Below are 19,358 nucleotides of genomic sequence, written 5' to 3'. Positions count from 1 at the left end.
TCAAATAAATGGCAGAGAGCCAGTTAGCGGGTTGTGCTGCAGCAGCACGAAGCAGGATTACACTTTTGGTGGATAGAAAATATGCACTGTCCTCCCAATTTGCACTCTGAGCATTAAGATATTCTTACTACATAAATCTGCTACAATGCCAACCACATACTATACATTTAGATCATCTCAGCAGAAGAGGTGGTGAAGAAAAATGTTGGGGAGTCAAAATAAAGAAATCATTTAGTATGCAGTGAAATATGTAAAGTTGAATGCCCCTGAGGTTGTACAATTCCAAATTGGAATAGCTGGCTTTTTTCATTTATTCTAGAAGAACATATGTGCAACCGAAGTTAAGCTAAGTAAGACTTAAAATGATTCACCGTTAAACTTTAATCGTCATTTCAGAGTTATTAGTCCATCTATTTTCTACAATGCAATGTCCTCATTAGGGTCGTGGGTTACTGGAACCTACTCAAGTTGACTTTGGGCGGAGTATTCAATTAGCCAAACATGCATGTTTTTGGAAAGCAGAACAAAGCTGGCGTAAATGGAAGATAATATAGGCAAATATAAAGGCAAAGTTTTTTTTTATATCTACATATACATAGAGCAGAAGCTTCAGCAGATATTTTTTTTTTTTATAAGACTGCAGTTGGAAAACTAATCCCAGAAAAACCCTATATGCAAAGAATGCAGGAAAAAGAAGGGGCCAACACTTCAAATTATTTTCCCTTCTCTTTCTCTCTCTGGGTCTTGCATGCAGTCATTGATGGTGTAGTAGCACTTTTGCCTGACTTTGGTGCAGGCAGCGTTAGGTTCAGTTCCCACTCTGTGACAGTAGGGATGGGTTCCAAAGACGATACTTTTTGTGGTATGGACCGATTTGGGTCGGTACCGATTTGCATAAAATTAAATGGTGCCATGTTTCGGTTCTGAAGCACAACTTTCTAAGTTGTGACTGAGCGGGAATAGTTGACGATTTTCCATGGCGCAACATTTACATACACCAGCGTACTTGCGTCACCCACTCGCGCAGGATTTCACACAATGGAATGCAATTCTGGGTTTACAAACGAGCACAGGCTCGCAATGTCCCCGGTTCCCTGCAATCAGTGCACGGCTGAGAGGGAGGTGTACGTCGCCCACACCAAAACGAAAGCTACGTTCAGACCAACATTCGGGGAGGCGTTTCCAGCGGCGCAATTGCATTGTAGTCAATGGACTACGCGAGGGGGCGCGCGATAGCGTGCCGGGCAGCGCGTTTTGGCTGTTCCCGGTGATCATTTCGCTACTTCGCCCATTTCGCCAGCGTTGGTTGAAATGAACTTTTGACGCCATCGCGTCAGCAACAGCCAATCGGTGTCGAGATTCTCCACGTCACCAAATAAGTCACAGACAAAACACAGGAAGCGGTTGCAGAACGTGTAGCATAGCAATGGAGGATAGCTTGATTGTCGCGGTTTGCAGACACCCGGAGCTGTACAACACAGCGAGCTACATGTACTGCGACCGGGCCAAAAAGGAGATTGCTTGGAGGAAGAAGCGTGGCGGTTGGCTTACCTAGTGAGTTTGTTTGTTTAATTGTGGAAGTGTGAAGCAAACTAGCAATGCTACAATAACGTTATCACCATATACTGAAGGGGCAATTCAGCCTCTTCCTCCGTTGCGGCGCAAAGCGAAACAAATCCAATTTGAGAACCCCGCGAACAAACACGTGAAACCAGCGTAGCGTCTCAATATTTTTGGCTAGGTCTGAACGTACCATAAGAGGTCCGTCTTCTCCCACCGAATTTTTTTTTATTTTGCTATATTTGAGTCCAATGTGGTTTCGAACTTGGAACACAGCGTGCGGCAGGCTTTATGTTCTTGAAAAACAATTGCACAAGAAACGAAGACAACATCAATTATTTATTTATATATTTACTGTTTAACTTCGTTCCTTGTGTTGTTCATTGCACAGAACTTTGCTTCACACTTGTTTTTTGTAATATTAATTTATGTGTATTAATTATACTTCAAGTAATTGTAACCTTCATTTTTACTATTTCTCTCTGGCTCTGTTTTAAATTTTAAATCATACATATGGTTGTCAAGTTGTACATATTGAAAAATGATTGTTAAATTGATTTTTAAAAAAGATTTTACTGTTAAATAAACAATAATGAACATTTATTACTACCCAATGCCCTGCGATTGGCTGGTAACCAGTTCAGGGTGTACCCGGCCTACTGCCCGAAGCCAGCTGGGATAGGCTCCAGCGCACCCTGCGACCCTTGTGAGGACAAGCGGTTAAGAAAATGGATGGATATTACTACACAAATAAATAAAGAAAGAAAGAAAAATTACTAAAAAAGAAAATACAAGAGAGAGAGAATGAGAGAGAGAGAGAGTACAAAAGTATCGAAAATTGGTACTGTTGAGTACCGATATCAATTTTCAGGTACCGAGAATTGATACGGTACCTGTTCAAACGTGAAAGGTACCCATCCCTAAATGACAGTGTGAAAAGAGTGAATGGTAGTCTTTCTCTACATGTGGCTTGCAATTGACTGGCGACCTGTCTAGGGCCAAAGCACTGGGACAAGCTCTAGTTCACTCGCAACCCCAAACAGGATAAATGGCATAGAAAATGGATGGGTCTTGCATGCATTACAATTCATATTGACTCTGGCTGGATTCTGAAGTGTTCGGTTTAGGTGAACGGTATGGGATTTTTTAATAGGTTTTAGGTGCACTAATGAATACACGCACGCACGCACGCATGCACGCACACACACACACAAAATAAAATAAAAAAATCATATTGATTGCTGCGGTTTATAATGTTGCTAAGTGCGAAAGTGCATAGGGTTGCTAATTTATATATTTTTAATACAAAATCAAAGTTATATAATAGTTTTTTGTAATATGTATTTTTTTCAGCATACATTTGATAACTTATCAAAGTTATATTAAAGCATGCATTTTAATATTCAAAGTGGTTATCTTCTTCCAACACTTGCACATGAAGAATCTCAAAATGTGACATGCATGATGTTCATCTGTGACAAGTGTCATCTACAAACAGCAACTTTGTAAATCCCATTGATGAATTTGTTTTGTTTTTTTAACTTGCACGGTAATTGAGAATGATAAAATGTTGCCTAAGTAATTGTACAGATGAAGGTAAAATGTGGTAAGGTTGGAAAGGTGCTATGATGGTGTCAGTTTCACCCTACAACAAATTGTTTATATTTCAATTTTTTTTTTTAAATCTTAATTTGTTTTATAATAATAATAAATCAAAGATCGACTGGAGCAGATTGTGTTCGACCGTAGATAGTCTTCAGTATGTATGTCGACACTTAAGCAGAATTAGGTGAATCTACAGAGAAATGCTATGCTTGAATTATAATAGATGTATTTAGTATGAAGCGCAATTAAGTCAAATGATGGCATATTGTTGCATTTGAAAGGACAGAGATTCTTGAAGTCAAGAACAAGGGAATACCAATGGATGTTTAAAAAAATGACTTGAATACTAAGATTCAAAGGAAGGTAATAAAGTAGTCATTCAGTTAATGATCACCACTTATATGATACAATGGTAGTCATAGGGCTATGTAACATAACTCTCATAATTACACGCCAAAACTCAAACCTAACAACATACTGTAGCTTTCTCTCCATTTTATGTCTACTGTGAGCAGTCAATAGGTTGAATAGCACGTCTTATTATCCCATAGGTGGCAAGTCTCTGCCACCTGACTCACCAGTCACCTGATAGCAGGGCCAGTGACTAAAATAACAATGACGTCTGGAACCTGCACATCAATTTCCTCCTACTCTTAATACAGTATTTCTCAGTTTAACTCTGGCAATAAATTGTCCACTGATTGTGAACTGAGCTGCGCCTCATGTGAATTCTTCGCCTGCTCCAGGATTATCCCAATGTGACAGCTTTTCAGGCACAACTCCTCCAGTTTATCATTTAAACGACAGCGGGGGACATTTATCTCTGTGGCTTATCGTTTCAGCCAGCTGTACATGACACTTGTCTATTGCTGTCACGCTAATATAGCATTTTGTATTCAGTTCAACACACATTGGTTCCCTTTATGTAAAATTCTCGTGTCTCTTATCTGTGCTAGCGTTGAAGGAGTTTGATCCCTCATGAATGAAACAAAAGGATTGAGTAATCACGGTGCGATCGATAGTTGGCCCTGTTGGCTAGTGAGACTCAAGACGAGTGCTAAGAATTCACAGGAGTATAATCAGAGTCACACTGGGGTTAAACCATAGTTTGTCTTCTTGGAAAGGTAGCGTGAAGCACCGGGGTGCATCCGGTGAAATTTTAACATGACTTGTGGGAAGAAATTATAATAGGAGATCTCTAACTTCATATTGTTGATTCTACTAATAATACTAGTAAAAATGACAATGGTAAAGCACTTTTCAAAATACTCAAAATCCCCTTTACACACAGTATCTCACAAAAGTGAGTGCGCCTCTTACATCTCTGCAGATATTTAATTATATCCGTACAGGTGTAGGAAACCCTGTTCCTCCAGAGCCTCAGTCCTGCGCGTTTTAGGTGTCTCCCTCCTCCAACACAGGTGATTCAAATGATCAGCTCATCAGCAAGCTCTGAAGAAGCCTGATAACGATCCTCACCTGTGCCGGAGGGATGCATCTAAAACACACAGGACTGCGGCTCCCGAGGTTGCATACCCCTGACCTACTAGGAGATTGTTGTCATACAAACATGCCTATACCAAGAAAGATGAATAATCATTTGCCCACTGCTCAGTTGTATAATACACCAAAGAAGCACACATCTACCTTATCGAAGATGTATATTCGGTCTGTGTATTGGCTGGCGCAGAACTGCAGACCTTGGTATGCAGGATCACCACCTTCCTCACGGTCATTAGCTTTCGTCGCTTTCAGTTCTAGACAAAGAAGAATAAGGTCATATACCGCTTTTCCTCAAGTACAGTATGAACACCACTTCACACATTAGAACACATTCTGTGATAAATCGCATCATTTATTGTGGATAAAGATGAACTACGTGACACCTTGTCACATTGAAACCAGTTCTTGGGTGCAATGAAAAAGATCTCTTGAGGTAGAACCTATTTTTTAAGTACGGAATTCGCCTTGCTAAAAATGTGAGTTTCACAAAAAAGTCAAATGGGGCTTTGACATGTTTTTGCACATAGAATATGGATTTTGGTTATCTGAGCTAACCTGATCTCACCTCTCTGAAGCCTAACATTTCTGAATCAATACGTGTTCTGTCATCAGCATGTTTCTTAACTTTCTTGTAAGGCTGAAATAATCTAAACACATTTTGTGTGCTTATGTGGGCGGAGCGCTTTGTTACCGGGATTTTTTTTTTTTTCATTTTCATTGTTGTGTAATCCTGTGTAGTCACAGAAGGCCCATTAGTTGGACAGAGAGCTCCCAATTTATGTTTAACAAGTTCACACAACCAACAGCGCAGAATGCTAGAGTGAGTGTGAGTGATAAAATGAGTAGAACGGGGAAAGAGGAGGGAGAGGGAGGACAGGGAGCAGGTCATTACTGTCAGCAATGTAACTTGCCAGCATCGAACAAGAAAAGGTCAGGTGGTGGAAATGAGACTGCCGCTGCTCCACCACGCTTCATTTAGACAATGACCTATAAGACGCTGATAATACTTGCTTTAAATCACTTCTTGTGGCCCTTTGTCTGCCTTGTGTGTGTGTGCGTGTGTACTAGCGTCCAATTGACTTGCACACTGGCTGATGTCGCTAATGCCTCGATGATCAGCCAACTCGGTTGCTTCAATTAAAAAGACTATTAGGGTTAAAACTGCATTAGGCACAAATGTTGTTTAGGGTATCATCCATGCTCTTTGACAAATGTTGCAAATTTCATTTTTATGTTTGCCCTTACCTCTTGCTGGTGTGTCCTATCAGCTTTGTCACTAGACCACCTAATGTTGAAACTACAAGCACTGTGAACATATTTGGCCTTTCAAAATAAAACTATTTTGCTGTCTTTCAACATCCATAATGAAACCTAACAGCTCCTCTATGTGCACCTGATATTTGTTGTAAGCAGTTTTTTTCTCCCCAATTGGCTGTTTGCAGTGGCTGAACACGCAAGCTGCATTAAGTGGGCCATTTATTTGATGGGGGCAATTCATCTTACAAAGCCGTCTTATTAGACTGTCACTTGCACAGTATGAACAGTGCCTTCAAATCACACGCCTTGGGATTTATCTGTTATTTTACTGCAAGGGAAAGAAAACAACGGCTAATTGGACTGAGTCATCTCATCTTCTGCAGGACTGAAACAAAAGATGAAAAGAAATAAATATATACTTCAAGAACGCAGAACTTCGGTGTAGCCGAGTTTGCTGCAGCGTTTGAACCAACATCCGGAAAACATGAATCTGTGGATAAACACTGGACTCATGCAGATCGCCGAGGCGGCAGGCAGCAGAGCGTGTGAGGCGGTGAGCTGGGGGAGGAGTGATTGCTTGTGCGTGCCATGAGGAAAGTAATCTCACAGCAATCAAGAGGCGGGAGCATCTGACAGCTCTGTGGCTCGCTTCCGAAAACCCTGGGCAGGTAGAGGGAAATCATTAGCCCCCGCTCCTGACCCCATAGGTCACTTTTATTGGACAACCTCTGTGTTTCATATTAAACTTGTGCTGCCAGAAACAGACTTGCGGCAGCATGGAACAAACAAACTGAATACATGATCGATGGATGAATACGAGTTGTGATAAGGGAATGTCCAAGGGGATGTTACAAGTGTGCTTCTACCATTTCAAAAAGAGATGCTTTTGACTACCTCCAAGGTCTAAAAAGGTGTTCTTTGCTCACCTTTACCATTTGTGGCTGGCTATTGAATTGTGTCTTAAGACCTTCCATGGGGGAAAATGCAAGGCCATAAAGAAAAATACAAGTAGTGCTGAAGCAATACCACTCAATGGTATCCCACTCAAAGAAGTAGTCTTTTATATAATTGGGCAGTGTCATTGACAACCAGGGAGGGACAAATGCAGATGTCAAGGCAAGGGCTGCATTTCTTCTAATGATGGTGCTTGAAACAAATACAGTATAACAGACCAAAATAAGAATCTTCATAAACAATGCAAAGTCAGTCCTGCTTTGTGGAGCCTACACATGGAGATAAACAAAGGCTGCATTACAAAAAGTCTTACCTTCATTATCCAATGGCAAAGTAGAATCCTTAATATCTACTGGTCAAACAAAATCACAAACGGCAAGCTCTGGACAAAAACATGGCAAGCACCAGATTCAGATAAAATTGGAAGCTGGGTACACCCTTCGAAAACTGGTATTTACCATCACCAGACCAGGCCCTGACCTGCAATCCCCAAAGGAGACAAAGGGGGGTTGTCCAAAAAACACCTGGCAAAGTTAGAAAACAAAATACACTTAGACACAGATTGAGAAAAAGGTCTGTGATTAAGTGCTTTGCAGGCTTCGTAGTTCCTGGCCTATACCCCAAAAGAGGTGTCAGGCATAGGCACGATAAGAAAGTAATTGAATGGTAGGGGGTGAACAGAAGCAGAAGCTCCAGTGAGATTTTGCTCAAAAGACAAAGTATAAAATCTACAACTCGGGTAACATGAAAGCCCTCTCAAAGAGATATCACTAATTCTAGCATACATGCTAGCCCTTAACAAAATTGAAGGCAATACACTTTACATCCCGGGTCTCGATGAACTAAGTAACCCAGTTTGGAATACTTGATTCATTCATTGAAAATGGAAAAAATAAATGAAGTGTGTATTGCCCAATATGTACTCCCAAACTTTCAGGATCGTCCTGCAGAATCTCATCTCAGTCCTTCACAGTTTTTTATGCTATGTGCTGGTCGAAGCAACAACGCATGATGTACCAGATGCGCCTGATTGGAATCAGGTCCAGGGAACAGCCAGGCCTAAGGAGGCCAAAGGCATCCATTTCTTCTTCATCTTTCAAGACCTGACGATGTTGCAGGCAGCAGAAATTCTCAACAGTGTTTGTCAAATGTGCTCAGTGTGAAATTTTGCTAATTTATGAAGAGAGCAAGATACTAATGGCAAATCTAACACTTCTATGTTGGTGACATGCTGTGAGCACGGGCCCCGCTTGTTGACTTCTGGCCTTCATGCCACCCTCATGGAGTCTGTTTATGACCGTTTGGGAAAAAACATACAGGAGTGGGTGCTGGGCTCAAGACTACGACCAAATTGGTCACATTTGCAAGCCCTTGTCTTCATTTTCCGGTAGTTTCTGCATTGTGTGTACGCTGGACGCTTTAGACTTGCACGCGGTCCGCAGGTGAGTAACGCCGTTCCCTTCATAAACCATTTCCGGACAGTGGTAGTCGTTTCACGCATGTGTGTTGCTCCACACGTCCCCTTCAATAAACATGCTGCACGCTCAGTTAAAGGCACGGCAGGTTTATTTGTATAGCACATTTCATGTACAAGACAATTCAAAGTGCTTTACATAAAACATTAGCAGCATTACAGAAAGAGAAACAAAATATCATTCAGACATTCAGAAAGCAATAAAACAAACAGCTTATGTGTTTGCTGTTTGTTGTAACATTGGACGGAAATACTGGCAGGTTTCCTTGTATGCCTCGAAGCAGGTGTCCATTGATTGTGTTTGTTGCTCTGGTCTGGCACATGCATGACCGACGCATGTGTTCAGTTTGCGCAGTCTTAAGACAGGTGATATAATCACCTCCGCCCCTACATATTTTTTATGATCGAGGGGGACACCAATGTCTTCACAAATGAGTGTGAGATTGTCTATGCTCATACTATTGTGAATGAAAGACCGTCAGATATCCTGATTTGCAACTTTGTGATTAAACACACCCATGCCGAAGGTAGTGTTTGTTTCTATACATAATGATAATGGAAATGCTTTAAAAAGCAAAAACAATCATATTTATCCATTCATTTTCCTATCCTCTTAATCCTTGGAATTCAATTATTAATTGCAAACAAACTTCCTTCAATCTGTCCATTCGTTCCACTGCTTTATGATGTTATCCTTGCGTCGTATTTTCACGGTGAAATATTTTGCAAATACATTGACTCAAGTAATTGATAATCTTCATACGGAACTATGATACACCAATTAAGACTGCTACAGTCGTAATCAGCAAGTATGGTTTTGGTGAACTTGCCATACAACCACACACACAAAAAAAAGCCCCACAAAAACACAGGTGCGACCAAATTGTGTGTTGGTGCAACCAACTGAGAAAGTTGGTAGCACCTGTGCACACTGTTCTGAGAGACACTGTTAATAATTTGGCCACGGCGTGTTTGGAGAATGAGAACCTACACTACAACAGCAACTTAGGTGAGCTACAAGATATTACTTGCACTAAGGGCACTGGAGATTTTCAAAACTCCAATAGCTAGGTACCAATAGAAATGATGTGGGGACGGAAATCATCTGAAAGCAAACCGTTTATAGGTGCTGTATTGCCAATTTACTATGACTGCACTTGCAAACCAAGTAGGATAACAACATACAGTGAGTGCTACAATCATTGCTAAAAAATGTATCAATATTGTAGGAAATCATAAATTTAGAGGGGATGGAGATTTTATACTACCCAAAGTCCGAACTATTTAGAAAAGTTTTTGTGTGTCTGTATGCGGAATCTAACTTTGAAATAGTCTAGATATGCAACAGAAGCAATGTCAACATATTTACAAATTTAAATTGTTATATAAACACACAGTCTGGTTGCACTATATAGCACAAGAGTCTTAATTTTACTGCAAATGTTGGTTTAGCCAATGTCTATCTGTACTTGTGTTTGTTTTATGTTTGTTTGTTTATGCCTTTGTGATGCATTGTCTACTGCTTTTTCTTGGTAGTAGATTTGACTTTTCTGTCCCTTTCTACCGTTTTGTTTGGTGTACTAGTTTTACCACTGATGTGTGTAATTGCTTTTTTATTTATTTTTATAAATGTAAGCATATTTGTTTTTCTATGACTGTTTGTTCAATACATTGGCCATAACCTGAAACGACATCATGCAAGAAACACCAAAGAAGCTTGTTGCAACAATATTAAGAAAAGGGGGTGGGATTCAGCAAGATTTTCTTCTTCCCACTCCTTTTCAGACATTATTATTTTGTATGTGAAACATTCCTTTTTAATTACTAGGGATTGGTATCGATTGTAATTTCCTCAATTAATTCGATTTCAATTTGCAATTTGTTCGATTGATTCGATGATTCTATTGACTTCATTTCAATCAGATATTGATTAATTATGGCACATCAATTCTTATTAAATGTCAAGGATATGATAAAAACTCCACAAATATTAAATTCCAAAGTAATTCCAAAAAGGAAAAGCGCACTGGAACGCAACTTCAACTGGGAGGTTTGTGAAGTTGAAAAGAAGAAAAAAATATCTACGCCGAATTCACCAAGTTGCTTCAATCCCATGTCACCCGACAATGGCGATACCCATGGAGACACTGACCGCGAATGCTAACACATAATTTATGAGATTCCAAAAATATATTTTTCTATCTTTATTCATTATTAAATTTATTTAGTTATTTTCACATATGACATGGAGGTCAAATGTGTTTTGAGGAACAAAACAAAAAACTATTCATCACCACCAGCCATAGCTACAATATAATCATTCACTCACATGCAGTGGGAATGCAAAACAGCTCAGGTTTTACCATTCAAAAAAAGTCATTGTGAGCGGAATTAGTGTTACTAACGGTAACACTGGAAGGAAACCAGACTTTTTGTGCGAAGTGCAATCACTGATCACTTCATAATGTAAACAGGGTAATTACTTCTTCATAATCAGCTAAATGTAAGCAGCTTTGTGTATGAGGCCCTTAACCGCATGTCTCAGTTTGCAGTATTAGAAACCATGGAATTGGGGATTTGTTTATTCTTATCCAGTGAGTCATGCTGGGCTATATTCCAGTTTTTAAATCATAAAGATGCTATTTTAATGAGTGCTTCTAATTTTGTTTTACATACAAACAAGAGCAGACAGGTACCACAGCATCTTAAAGTAATGAAATCTACTTTATGATGATAATAACACAAAAAACAACTGACACCTTGTTCCCTGATGGTCACTGACTGCACCTCAAACTTTGCATGCACTTCTCGCAAGGAGCAGATTGTGTGCTTTGACAAGACTTAATCAGGAGATTAGTGAGACTTTACTCAATATCTCCCTTAGCTTCCACTGAGCAGAACTAGGCAATAACCCAAAGAAGATATGCATAATAATATGAAGAATAACACCTGCCCCATATGGAAAGAGATATAGTCCCTTATTGGTTTGCAGCGATGAAATTAAAGAGCATTATAGGGGCAGCATTGGCCAATTTTCACAGATATGAAAAGGAGAAGATTGCAGGTGGGATTACCGTGAGTGTGGTCTGGGAGGACGCAGCTGCCACCACCTGTGCCACCACCACCGCCGCCGCCGCCGCCGCCGCTGCCGCCGCCACCTCGCTTTCCCGCTGATTGTTTGCCATTGAGCTGCTGCTCCTCCCCTCCCTCTGGATCTCCTTCTTTCTGTTTGTCTTTTGCAGGCGCATCCTCCTCCTCACTCTGTTTGCCTTTGCACGATTTGCTAGTGTGGGATTTCTGCCAACTGAGCCCGGGTTCTTGGTCGGAGCTGGACACGATGTGACATGCTTGCTCCTTTTCGGCTGAAGGATGTCGTTGAGGCCTGGTGGACTCTGAAGCAGCAGGGACATAAGGAGAATGATTAAAACCATCCTTTCGGGCTGAGTTGTAGAGTTTAATTACACATTAAAGAGCTTCAGTCCATGGACAGAAATCCATCATTCCAGGATTAGCGAAGTGTGGCCAAGAGTCTGGACCCAAGTAGATCTTAATATGGCACATAAATTATTGTATGACCATTGATTAATTTGAACAAATGTGTTCAAGATACAAATTGTTTCCTGAACACAGAAGCCGCCATAACTCCTGAGCAAGGGGAGAACATAGAAACTTTACAACCTGGTCACCTGTAAACATGATTGAACATGCAAAGTCAATTTAGTTGCAGGTCTGTGAAACGGCATTAAGAAAAAAATCCTTGGAGGTCGGCTACAATCTTCTTGCTGCCCTGCGTATAACATTTTCTAACTCGTTTCTACAGCAACGTGTCGGATACTATTTTCAGAAGCGGTGAATGATCATTATGCCACATTGTTCTCCTAATTGCTCTCCTGCATTGCTGTGTGTGCAATCAGCATTAACATAACAATCCCAGTAATTGCCGCATCTGTGCAACATTCTACCCAGGTGATCATGGCAAGCTGGGGGAGCTCATTTGGACCATCTTTGAAATACCAAACTTGTTCGGCAATGTGATTTGACTCGTCAGAGTTGGCAGGATATTAACAATCTAAAAATGTTAATTGATTCAAGGATTATGCCATAGCCATTCAAAGAAAAAAATCTCAAAAGCATTTGGGTACACCAGACTATCATGCACAGCTCAAATTAAATACAGTACACTGCCTTTGGGAAAAAAAAATGTGTATATATATACACACACACACATATATACATATATATATATATATATATATATATATATATATATATATATATATATATATATATACACACATATATATATATATATATATATATATATATATATATATATATATATATATATATAATTTTTTAAAATTAATTTGTTGATCAGTTTACTCAGGTTAACCGCAAAGAAAGTGAAAATAGAAAAAATAAAAGCCCTGCTTGTAACCGTTTCATCTTTAGAAGATACTCTACTTCTTGCCAATGCATTCAGAGGACTTTTTGAGAGGTCAGGGGTCACCCATACCTCGTAATCTGTGTTTTAGAAATCACAAGGTGTAAAAAAACTATATATGTATTCTCCCATCACATGTTAAATTGAAATCACATCCTCTTACGTAATTTGTAAAGTTTAGGTGTGGAAACTAACAAGTTGTGAATTTCGGGGACGCAGTGGCGGGTTAATTAGTGATCCTTCCTCTCTGTGACTTGTTTCTTCAAAAGGCCAGCCCACAAACGACTTGCTAAAATGTCACACAATTCTCTGGGCACCTGGCCTCGCCACTGCCCCCCTTTGCTAACAAGCTGAGCGAGACCGCCAAGAGAGACGACTCAATTTGTGCTGAGTTGTCCCCACCGAGGAAAATGTTAACAATGAAATCCTGCAAGGCCTAAACATGACTTTCCCTATCAAATGCATCATTCAGTCTGCAAATGAGGACCCCATTAGTGCCTTGATAAGGGTTCAAAGTTGATCCATGCTATAAAAAAAATATGTGCATTACGATGCTGTGTGAAATAAGAAACAGCAAAGTATTTTATTTTCCTGTCTGCAGGGAGCCAAAATAAGTGTGATCTTAAAAAAAGAGATGGTAGCAGTTCTTGAAGCCCACATGATGCATAATATCAAACATCCAAATATACGACCGAGGCAGTGTCATCAAATCCTACAAATGAGTTAAAAACAAGACCGAGACAGGAGAGCTCTTCCTGTGGACTATGCTGGCAGCTGATGCTGAGAGACAAATTACCTGTTAAAAAAGACAAGATAAGCGTGACTCTGATTAAACATATTATTATTGTAGTATAGTGCGGTACAGTATATTAAATTCCTTTGTAATCTTCCAGAAACAGCTTTGTTGGTGGGACACCAACTTCAGGTCTTGTTCTAACCTACCTGCATGAGACATCACATTCTGGCATCCAAAGTGGTCAGTTATGCATGACAGTTTAATTAAAAGCAAAACTCCATTAGCAACAATATCGTATAACAGTGTTCAATTTGTGTCCAATTAATGAAAGCTGCTGTTGTTGCCATCTGGAATCAGATACATTTCTCCAGTCAGCTGCAAAATTGAGGCTTTCTACACGTTACAGGTGGCAGTCAGACGATAAATGGATAGCTTCTGCATACTGTTAAATTAATACTGTGCCTAATGTTTTGGTCACAGAGCGCACATCCGCAGGACTTGTGTTTAATATTTCATGAAGTGTATGTGTGTGTCATTCTCTAATCACAACACGCTACAATACATAAGGCAGTGTGCTGCTCACACGTTACCGCTGATGAGACGGACTAGAACTTTTCGGAGATGCGCACAGATGTAGCTCAGTCACGGGCTGACAGATATCGGCAAGAGCCAGCTCATCTTTTTTTTCAACTTTTGCGCCAGACGTTTGCAGCCCTCTCTCGCTCTCTCGGCTTGACAGGTGAGAATTATACTGAGAACTTGTCATCAGCAGAGAAAGAGAGAGAGGGAGAACGAGCCACCCGATATTCTCGCAGCTGAGCTATTTCAAAATGTGGCAAGATGCCTCCAGCTACAAATCTTTAGCCTGCAATGTTGCTCAAAAGTAGTGTGTCAACAGACTGACAGGACAGGGAGAAAAAAAATCTGGCCATTCGTACCTGATGTTAAACCTGAAGAAGAGCGCGGCCACTCACACATCTCACAGTAAGGCAGCAAGTTGCTATTGGAGTAGGTACACGCCGTGCAGGCCCATACTTCAGTGGAAAGCTGTTGTTGGGCCTCTTGTGCCAAACTTCGCCTGTCCTTGGATGCAGATCTTTGGCTCGGGGTGGAGCCCAACTCCCGGATCCTCTTCATCTGCGGGGAGAAGTCACTGTTGTCTGTGATGGACTCTTCTTTCCTCTTTGTCTTTATCTCAGAATTTCTTCCACTTGAAGCTGCAGAATTGTTGGTTTCTGAGGAGGTGGAAGGAAATTCTCCTTCATCTTGAAATCGTTTCCTCTTCTTCTTGCTGCTATCCTGGGAGAAGAAGTTCCGAATGTCATGCTGTTTCTCCTTTTCAAACTAAGGGGGAAAAAAAGCATCTATGTGTCAATATTTGGGTTATGGCACAGGGCACATTTTACAATTGTGATATGTGACCTGTCTGATCAAAAAGATAAAAACGCAACACTTTGGTTTTTGCTCCTATTTTTCATGAGCTGAACTTAAACATAGATGACTTTTTCTATGTACACAAAACAATGTTCAAAACCCCAATTCCAATGAAGTTGGGACATTGATTAAAAATGTAAATGAAAATAGATTACAATGATTGGTAAATAATTTACAACCTATTTTCAATTCAATACATTACAAAGACAAACTATTTAATGTTTAAATTAATGAACATTGTTTTTTTTTTGGGTGGTTTTAGCAAATACGCTCTCATCTTGAATTTGATTTCTGCAACACGTTCCAAAAAAAAGCTGGGACAAGGGCAAAACATGTCTGGGAAAGTTGAGGATTGTTCTTAAAACATTTATTTTTTTAAACCCACCAGCTTGTAACATTCCACAGGTGAACAAGTTAATTGGAAATTGGTGAGTGTCTTGATTGGGTATAAAAGGAGTATCCCCAAAAGAGTGAGCATTTGTCCAACAGTTTGTGTGAGCAAATAGTGCGATTAAGAACGGTTCTCCACGAACAATTGGAATTTTGTGATTTCATCATAAAAAGACTCAGAGAATCTGGCGATATCTCTGCATGCAAGCGGCAAGGCTTAAAACTAACATTGAAGGTTCATGACCTTCCATCTGTCTGCATTAAAAATCAGCATCATTGTTTCACGGATATTACCACGTGAGCTCAGGAACACTTCAGGAAACCATTGTCATCTACCAAATGGAAGTTAAAAGTCTACCATGCAAAGCGAAAGACATATTTCAGCAACACCAAGAAACGTCCCCCAGCTTCTTTGGGCCCAAGCTCATCTAAAATGGACTTATGCAAGGTGGAAGTGTGCTGTGGTCTCATGAGTCCACATTCCAAATGTGTTTTTTTGTAATCATAGATGTCATGGCTAAAGAGGAAAAGGAGCAACCACCCTGTTATCAGTACAAATGTTCAAAAGCCGGCATTTTTGATGGTACGGGGATGTGTTAGCACCCATGGCATGAGTAACTTGCATATCTGTGAAGGCAGCATAGATTCTGAAAGGTGTATACAGGTTTTGGAGCAACATATGCTGTAATCCAACCAACATCTTTTTCAGAGACATGTTCCTACATGAATTGTGTACAGAGCCTTGCAACACTGGGCCATGCATTATCATGCAGCAACATGAGGTGAATGAGCCTCAGGATCGCCATATCCAGCATATTTATTTCCTAGATCATCAGAGACAAGCCACCTGGACAGCTGCTGCATTAATTGGTATGCGTAACCACAGCATTTTTTCAAAAACTGTCAAACTGTCCGAGGGAATCTCATCTGCATGCTTGTCTTTCTCATCGGGGTCTCGACTCAACTGCAGTTTGTTGTCCTAACTGACTTGGGTGGGAAAATGCTCATGTGATGTCATCTGGTGCTTTGGAGAAGTGTTCTTTTCACAGATTAATTTTCACTTTACATGGCAGATGGCAGACACTGCATATGGTGTGTTGCCTGAGTGAGCGGTTTGCTGATGTCAACATTGTGGATCAAATGCCCCACAGTGGCAATGGGTTTGAGGGATGGGCAGGCATTAGCTTATGGACAACGAATATGCATGCAATGGCATTTTGAATGCACAGTGATACCGTGACGAGATCCTGAGGCCCATCAATGTGCCATCCATCCATGACCATCAATTCATGTTGCCACATGATAATGCATGCCCCCATGCTGAAAGCCTCTATATACAATTTGTGGTGGCTAAAAACTTTCTAGTTCTTGCATGGCCATCATACTCACTAGACATGTTATACATTGAGCATGTTTGAGATGCTCTGGATCGATTGACGTATGCGACAGCGTTCCAGCTCCTGTCAAGATCTATAAACTTCGCACAGCCATTGAAGAGGAGTTGCCCAACATTCTACAGGCCGCAATCAATAATCTGAACAATTCTATGCAAAGGAGATGTATTACACTGTGTGAGACAAATGGTGAGCAGAAAATGATGTCCCAATACAATAAAACAGCATACTTTAGAGTGGCCTTAAATTGAGGGCAGTCTATGTCATCTGTGAAATAATTAGGGTTGAACTCTTAACGGTACTGTAAATATTGCAGGATCTCGGTTTCAAAATTGTCACAACAATGCTGTGGAATTTGACGGGCATCATCTGTGAAACACAGCCCACTGCTGCCAAATTCTAAATCATGCCATAAGACATTCTGTGAGAGGCTAGAGAGGCTTTAGGGCTCATCTCATTTCTCCTTTTGCTGCCCTGCTGTCCTTGTATACTGGATAGAGGAAAGAGAAACTGGAAAAATATGGCATCTACTCAGTCTTTTGCAACCTACAAATAACCTGCTGAGTAACATACAGACTGGTGATTTAATGTTTTGACGTGTTTTTTTAAAAGAAGAAGGCTGTGCAGTGAAACCACTTTTATGTGTTGGTTTGATATTTAAGGACTGGACTTGGCAACAGGTTTGTTTCACATTGCAGATGTTCTGACAACCTCAAGTTCATTCTGGTTTCAATGTTTATAAAATACTTAGCAGTATGCGCATATTAATATTGATTTGTATGCTTGGCATAAAGAGATATTCATTGCAATTGTTGGCATAATATACGTTGCACATTTTGTTTAAATAAACATGTATTTTATCTCTATATTTACAAGTGTGTTTATTTTACTTGTTCATCATAGTGTTGACCTATTTTTAAAGGTTAACATTCCTGGCACATTGTGGCATTCCCCACCCAAAGTTTAAAACATTTTATTTTTACAATACCGTAATAATTCTATTAACACCATGAAGATTTCATACCATAAGATTTTGATATTGTTGCATTCCTAGTAATAATAATGCTGTTTATAACCTTCTTGATATGCAATACTTGTGAGGTGGATGGACTATATTAGCAAAGGGAAGTGCTCACAGACAGATTTAGAAAAGCGATAAATATGCCTTTTGTGTGCACAGAAACTCTTAGATATTTAGAGTTCAGCTCTTGAAAAATAAGAGCAAAAACTATGAAAGCAACACTTTCTGGCGTAATTATATCTTGGTGCCACATAAAAACACAATAACCGGATGATAAATGATGAATGGTTATAGCAGTCTAAAGGCCAGACGCAGCTTTTACACTGTTGGTTAGTCTGACAGTAACATCATTTTCCACTCTGGAAAAGAATCGTACAACAAACACAGCTGGCGGTCCCATATGGATCATAGATTTGCACAGTAGACCAAAAGTCAAAAGTTTTCAAAACATTGTACAATGTGTTTTCGCGGTAATCACATTACCTTTGAATAATGATCATTTTCTTTTGTACACGTCTATTACAATTAATAAAAAGCAACATATAAACCATGCTTTTTTTTTTTAAATGCCTCAAATTTCCCTAAGATATAGTATCTAGCCTACTGTTTGCTATTGTTTCTCCAACAGTCAATTCAAAATGTCATTTAGCATTAAGTAAAAAAGGGAACACATTTGGTTTAGGTTTATGTATATCTTACTCAGCTAAACTTCCAGTATGCTGTTTGCAATGTTTACTTTGTCAAATAAAATCAAACAATTTCACCATCTCACATGAGTGAAGTACACGTCCTCATCTGGTTCAAGTCCAGTATTCCTCTCCGAGGGAAGCTTGCTCGGTGTCCACGCGCTGGCGAAGTTAAGGAAGTCCCACTTGTCTTTGTCTCCCTCCTCGGCCTTCAGGTACTCCTTCCTTCCGTTCAGAGTGCTGCCGGTCACGGTTTCCTTTCAAAGACAAATTAGCCTGAGTTTCTATAACTCTGTTGATGTGCACTGAGCAGACAAAATTCAAACCCAGATAGCTTTTTTTCAAACAACAAAAGGAATTTGAAAAAAATAGTGCATCAAAAAAGAAACTCTACTACAGTTATTAATGGGTAGCGGTTAAACAGTATACCACAGCACAAAATTTAAAATAGAAATTTTAAATGAGTACATTGTATTTAGTTGATGTCAAGCAGTGCACTTCAAATCTCGTTTCTCCTGTCAGGGTTAAAAGGAAAAATACATCTGAAGCTCATCTTCTATCAGTTCAGCCGGGAAGTGTTCACAGAGCTTTACTTTTTCCACATTTTGTCATGTTACATACAGCCTTATTCCAAAATGTATTCAATTGAATCAATATCACAACCTAAAGAATGGAAATCAAATTGTGAGTTTCTTAACTTAGTCAAGTACCTTCTTGTTGAGCATGGACCACATCACGCTGTCAAAGGTACCCTTGGCGATGAGGTAGTGTACGTTGACAGATGACGTTTGCCCGATACGGTGAGCGCGATCCTCAGCCTGCTTAATCTGCCCGGGATTCCAGTAGAGTTCGGCAAACACCACGTGGCTGGCGGCAGTGAAGGTCAAACCCTAGTGTGGA

General features: G+C 40.0%; 1 protein-coding gene across 8 annotated transcripts in view; it reads right to left on the bottom strand.

The window, feature by feature from the left end:
- Nucleotides 1-19,358, bottom strand: part of zranb3 (zinc finger, RAN-binding domain containing 3) — an 83,024-nt gene that overhangs the window by 28,868 nt on the left and 34,798 nt on the right. For 7 of the 8 annotated variants that reach the window (XR_013289189.1, XM_077550492.1, XM_077550501.1 and 4 more), the window contains exons 11-15: nucleotides 19,169-19,348; nucleotides 18,545-18,715; nucleotides 14,472-14,877; nucleotides 11,428-11,745; nucleotides 4,813-4,922 (exon numbers count right to left, since the gene is read on the bottom strand). Coding sequence is in view for 7 of the 8 variants with exons in the window: in XM_077550492.1 (XP_077406618.1) it covers nucleotides 4,813-4,922; nucleotides 11,428-11,745; nucleotides 14,472-14,877; nucleotides 18,545-18,715; nucleotides 19,169-19,348 (1,185 nt within the window). In the remaining variant the exon portion in view is untranslated. The remainder of the gene's footprint in view (nucleotides 1-4,812; nucleotides 4,923-11,427; nucleotides 11,746-14,471; nucleotides 14,878-18,544; nucleotides 18,716-19,168; nucleotides 19,349-19,358) is intronic. The other variant, XM_077550526.1, reaches the window with a different exon arrangement.

The sequence above is a fragment of the Vanacampus margaritifer genome, chromosome 1 (assembly GCF_051991255.1).
Source record: "Vanacampus margaritifer isolate UIUO_Vmar chromosome 1, RoL_Vmar_1.0, whole genome shotgun sequence".
NCBI lineage: Eukaryota > Metazoa > Chordata > Actinopteri > Syngnathiformes > Syngnathidae > Vanacampus > Vanacampus margaritifer.
This window is presented reverse-complemented; position numbering and strand designations above follow the sequence as displayed.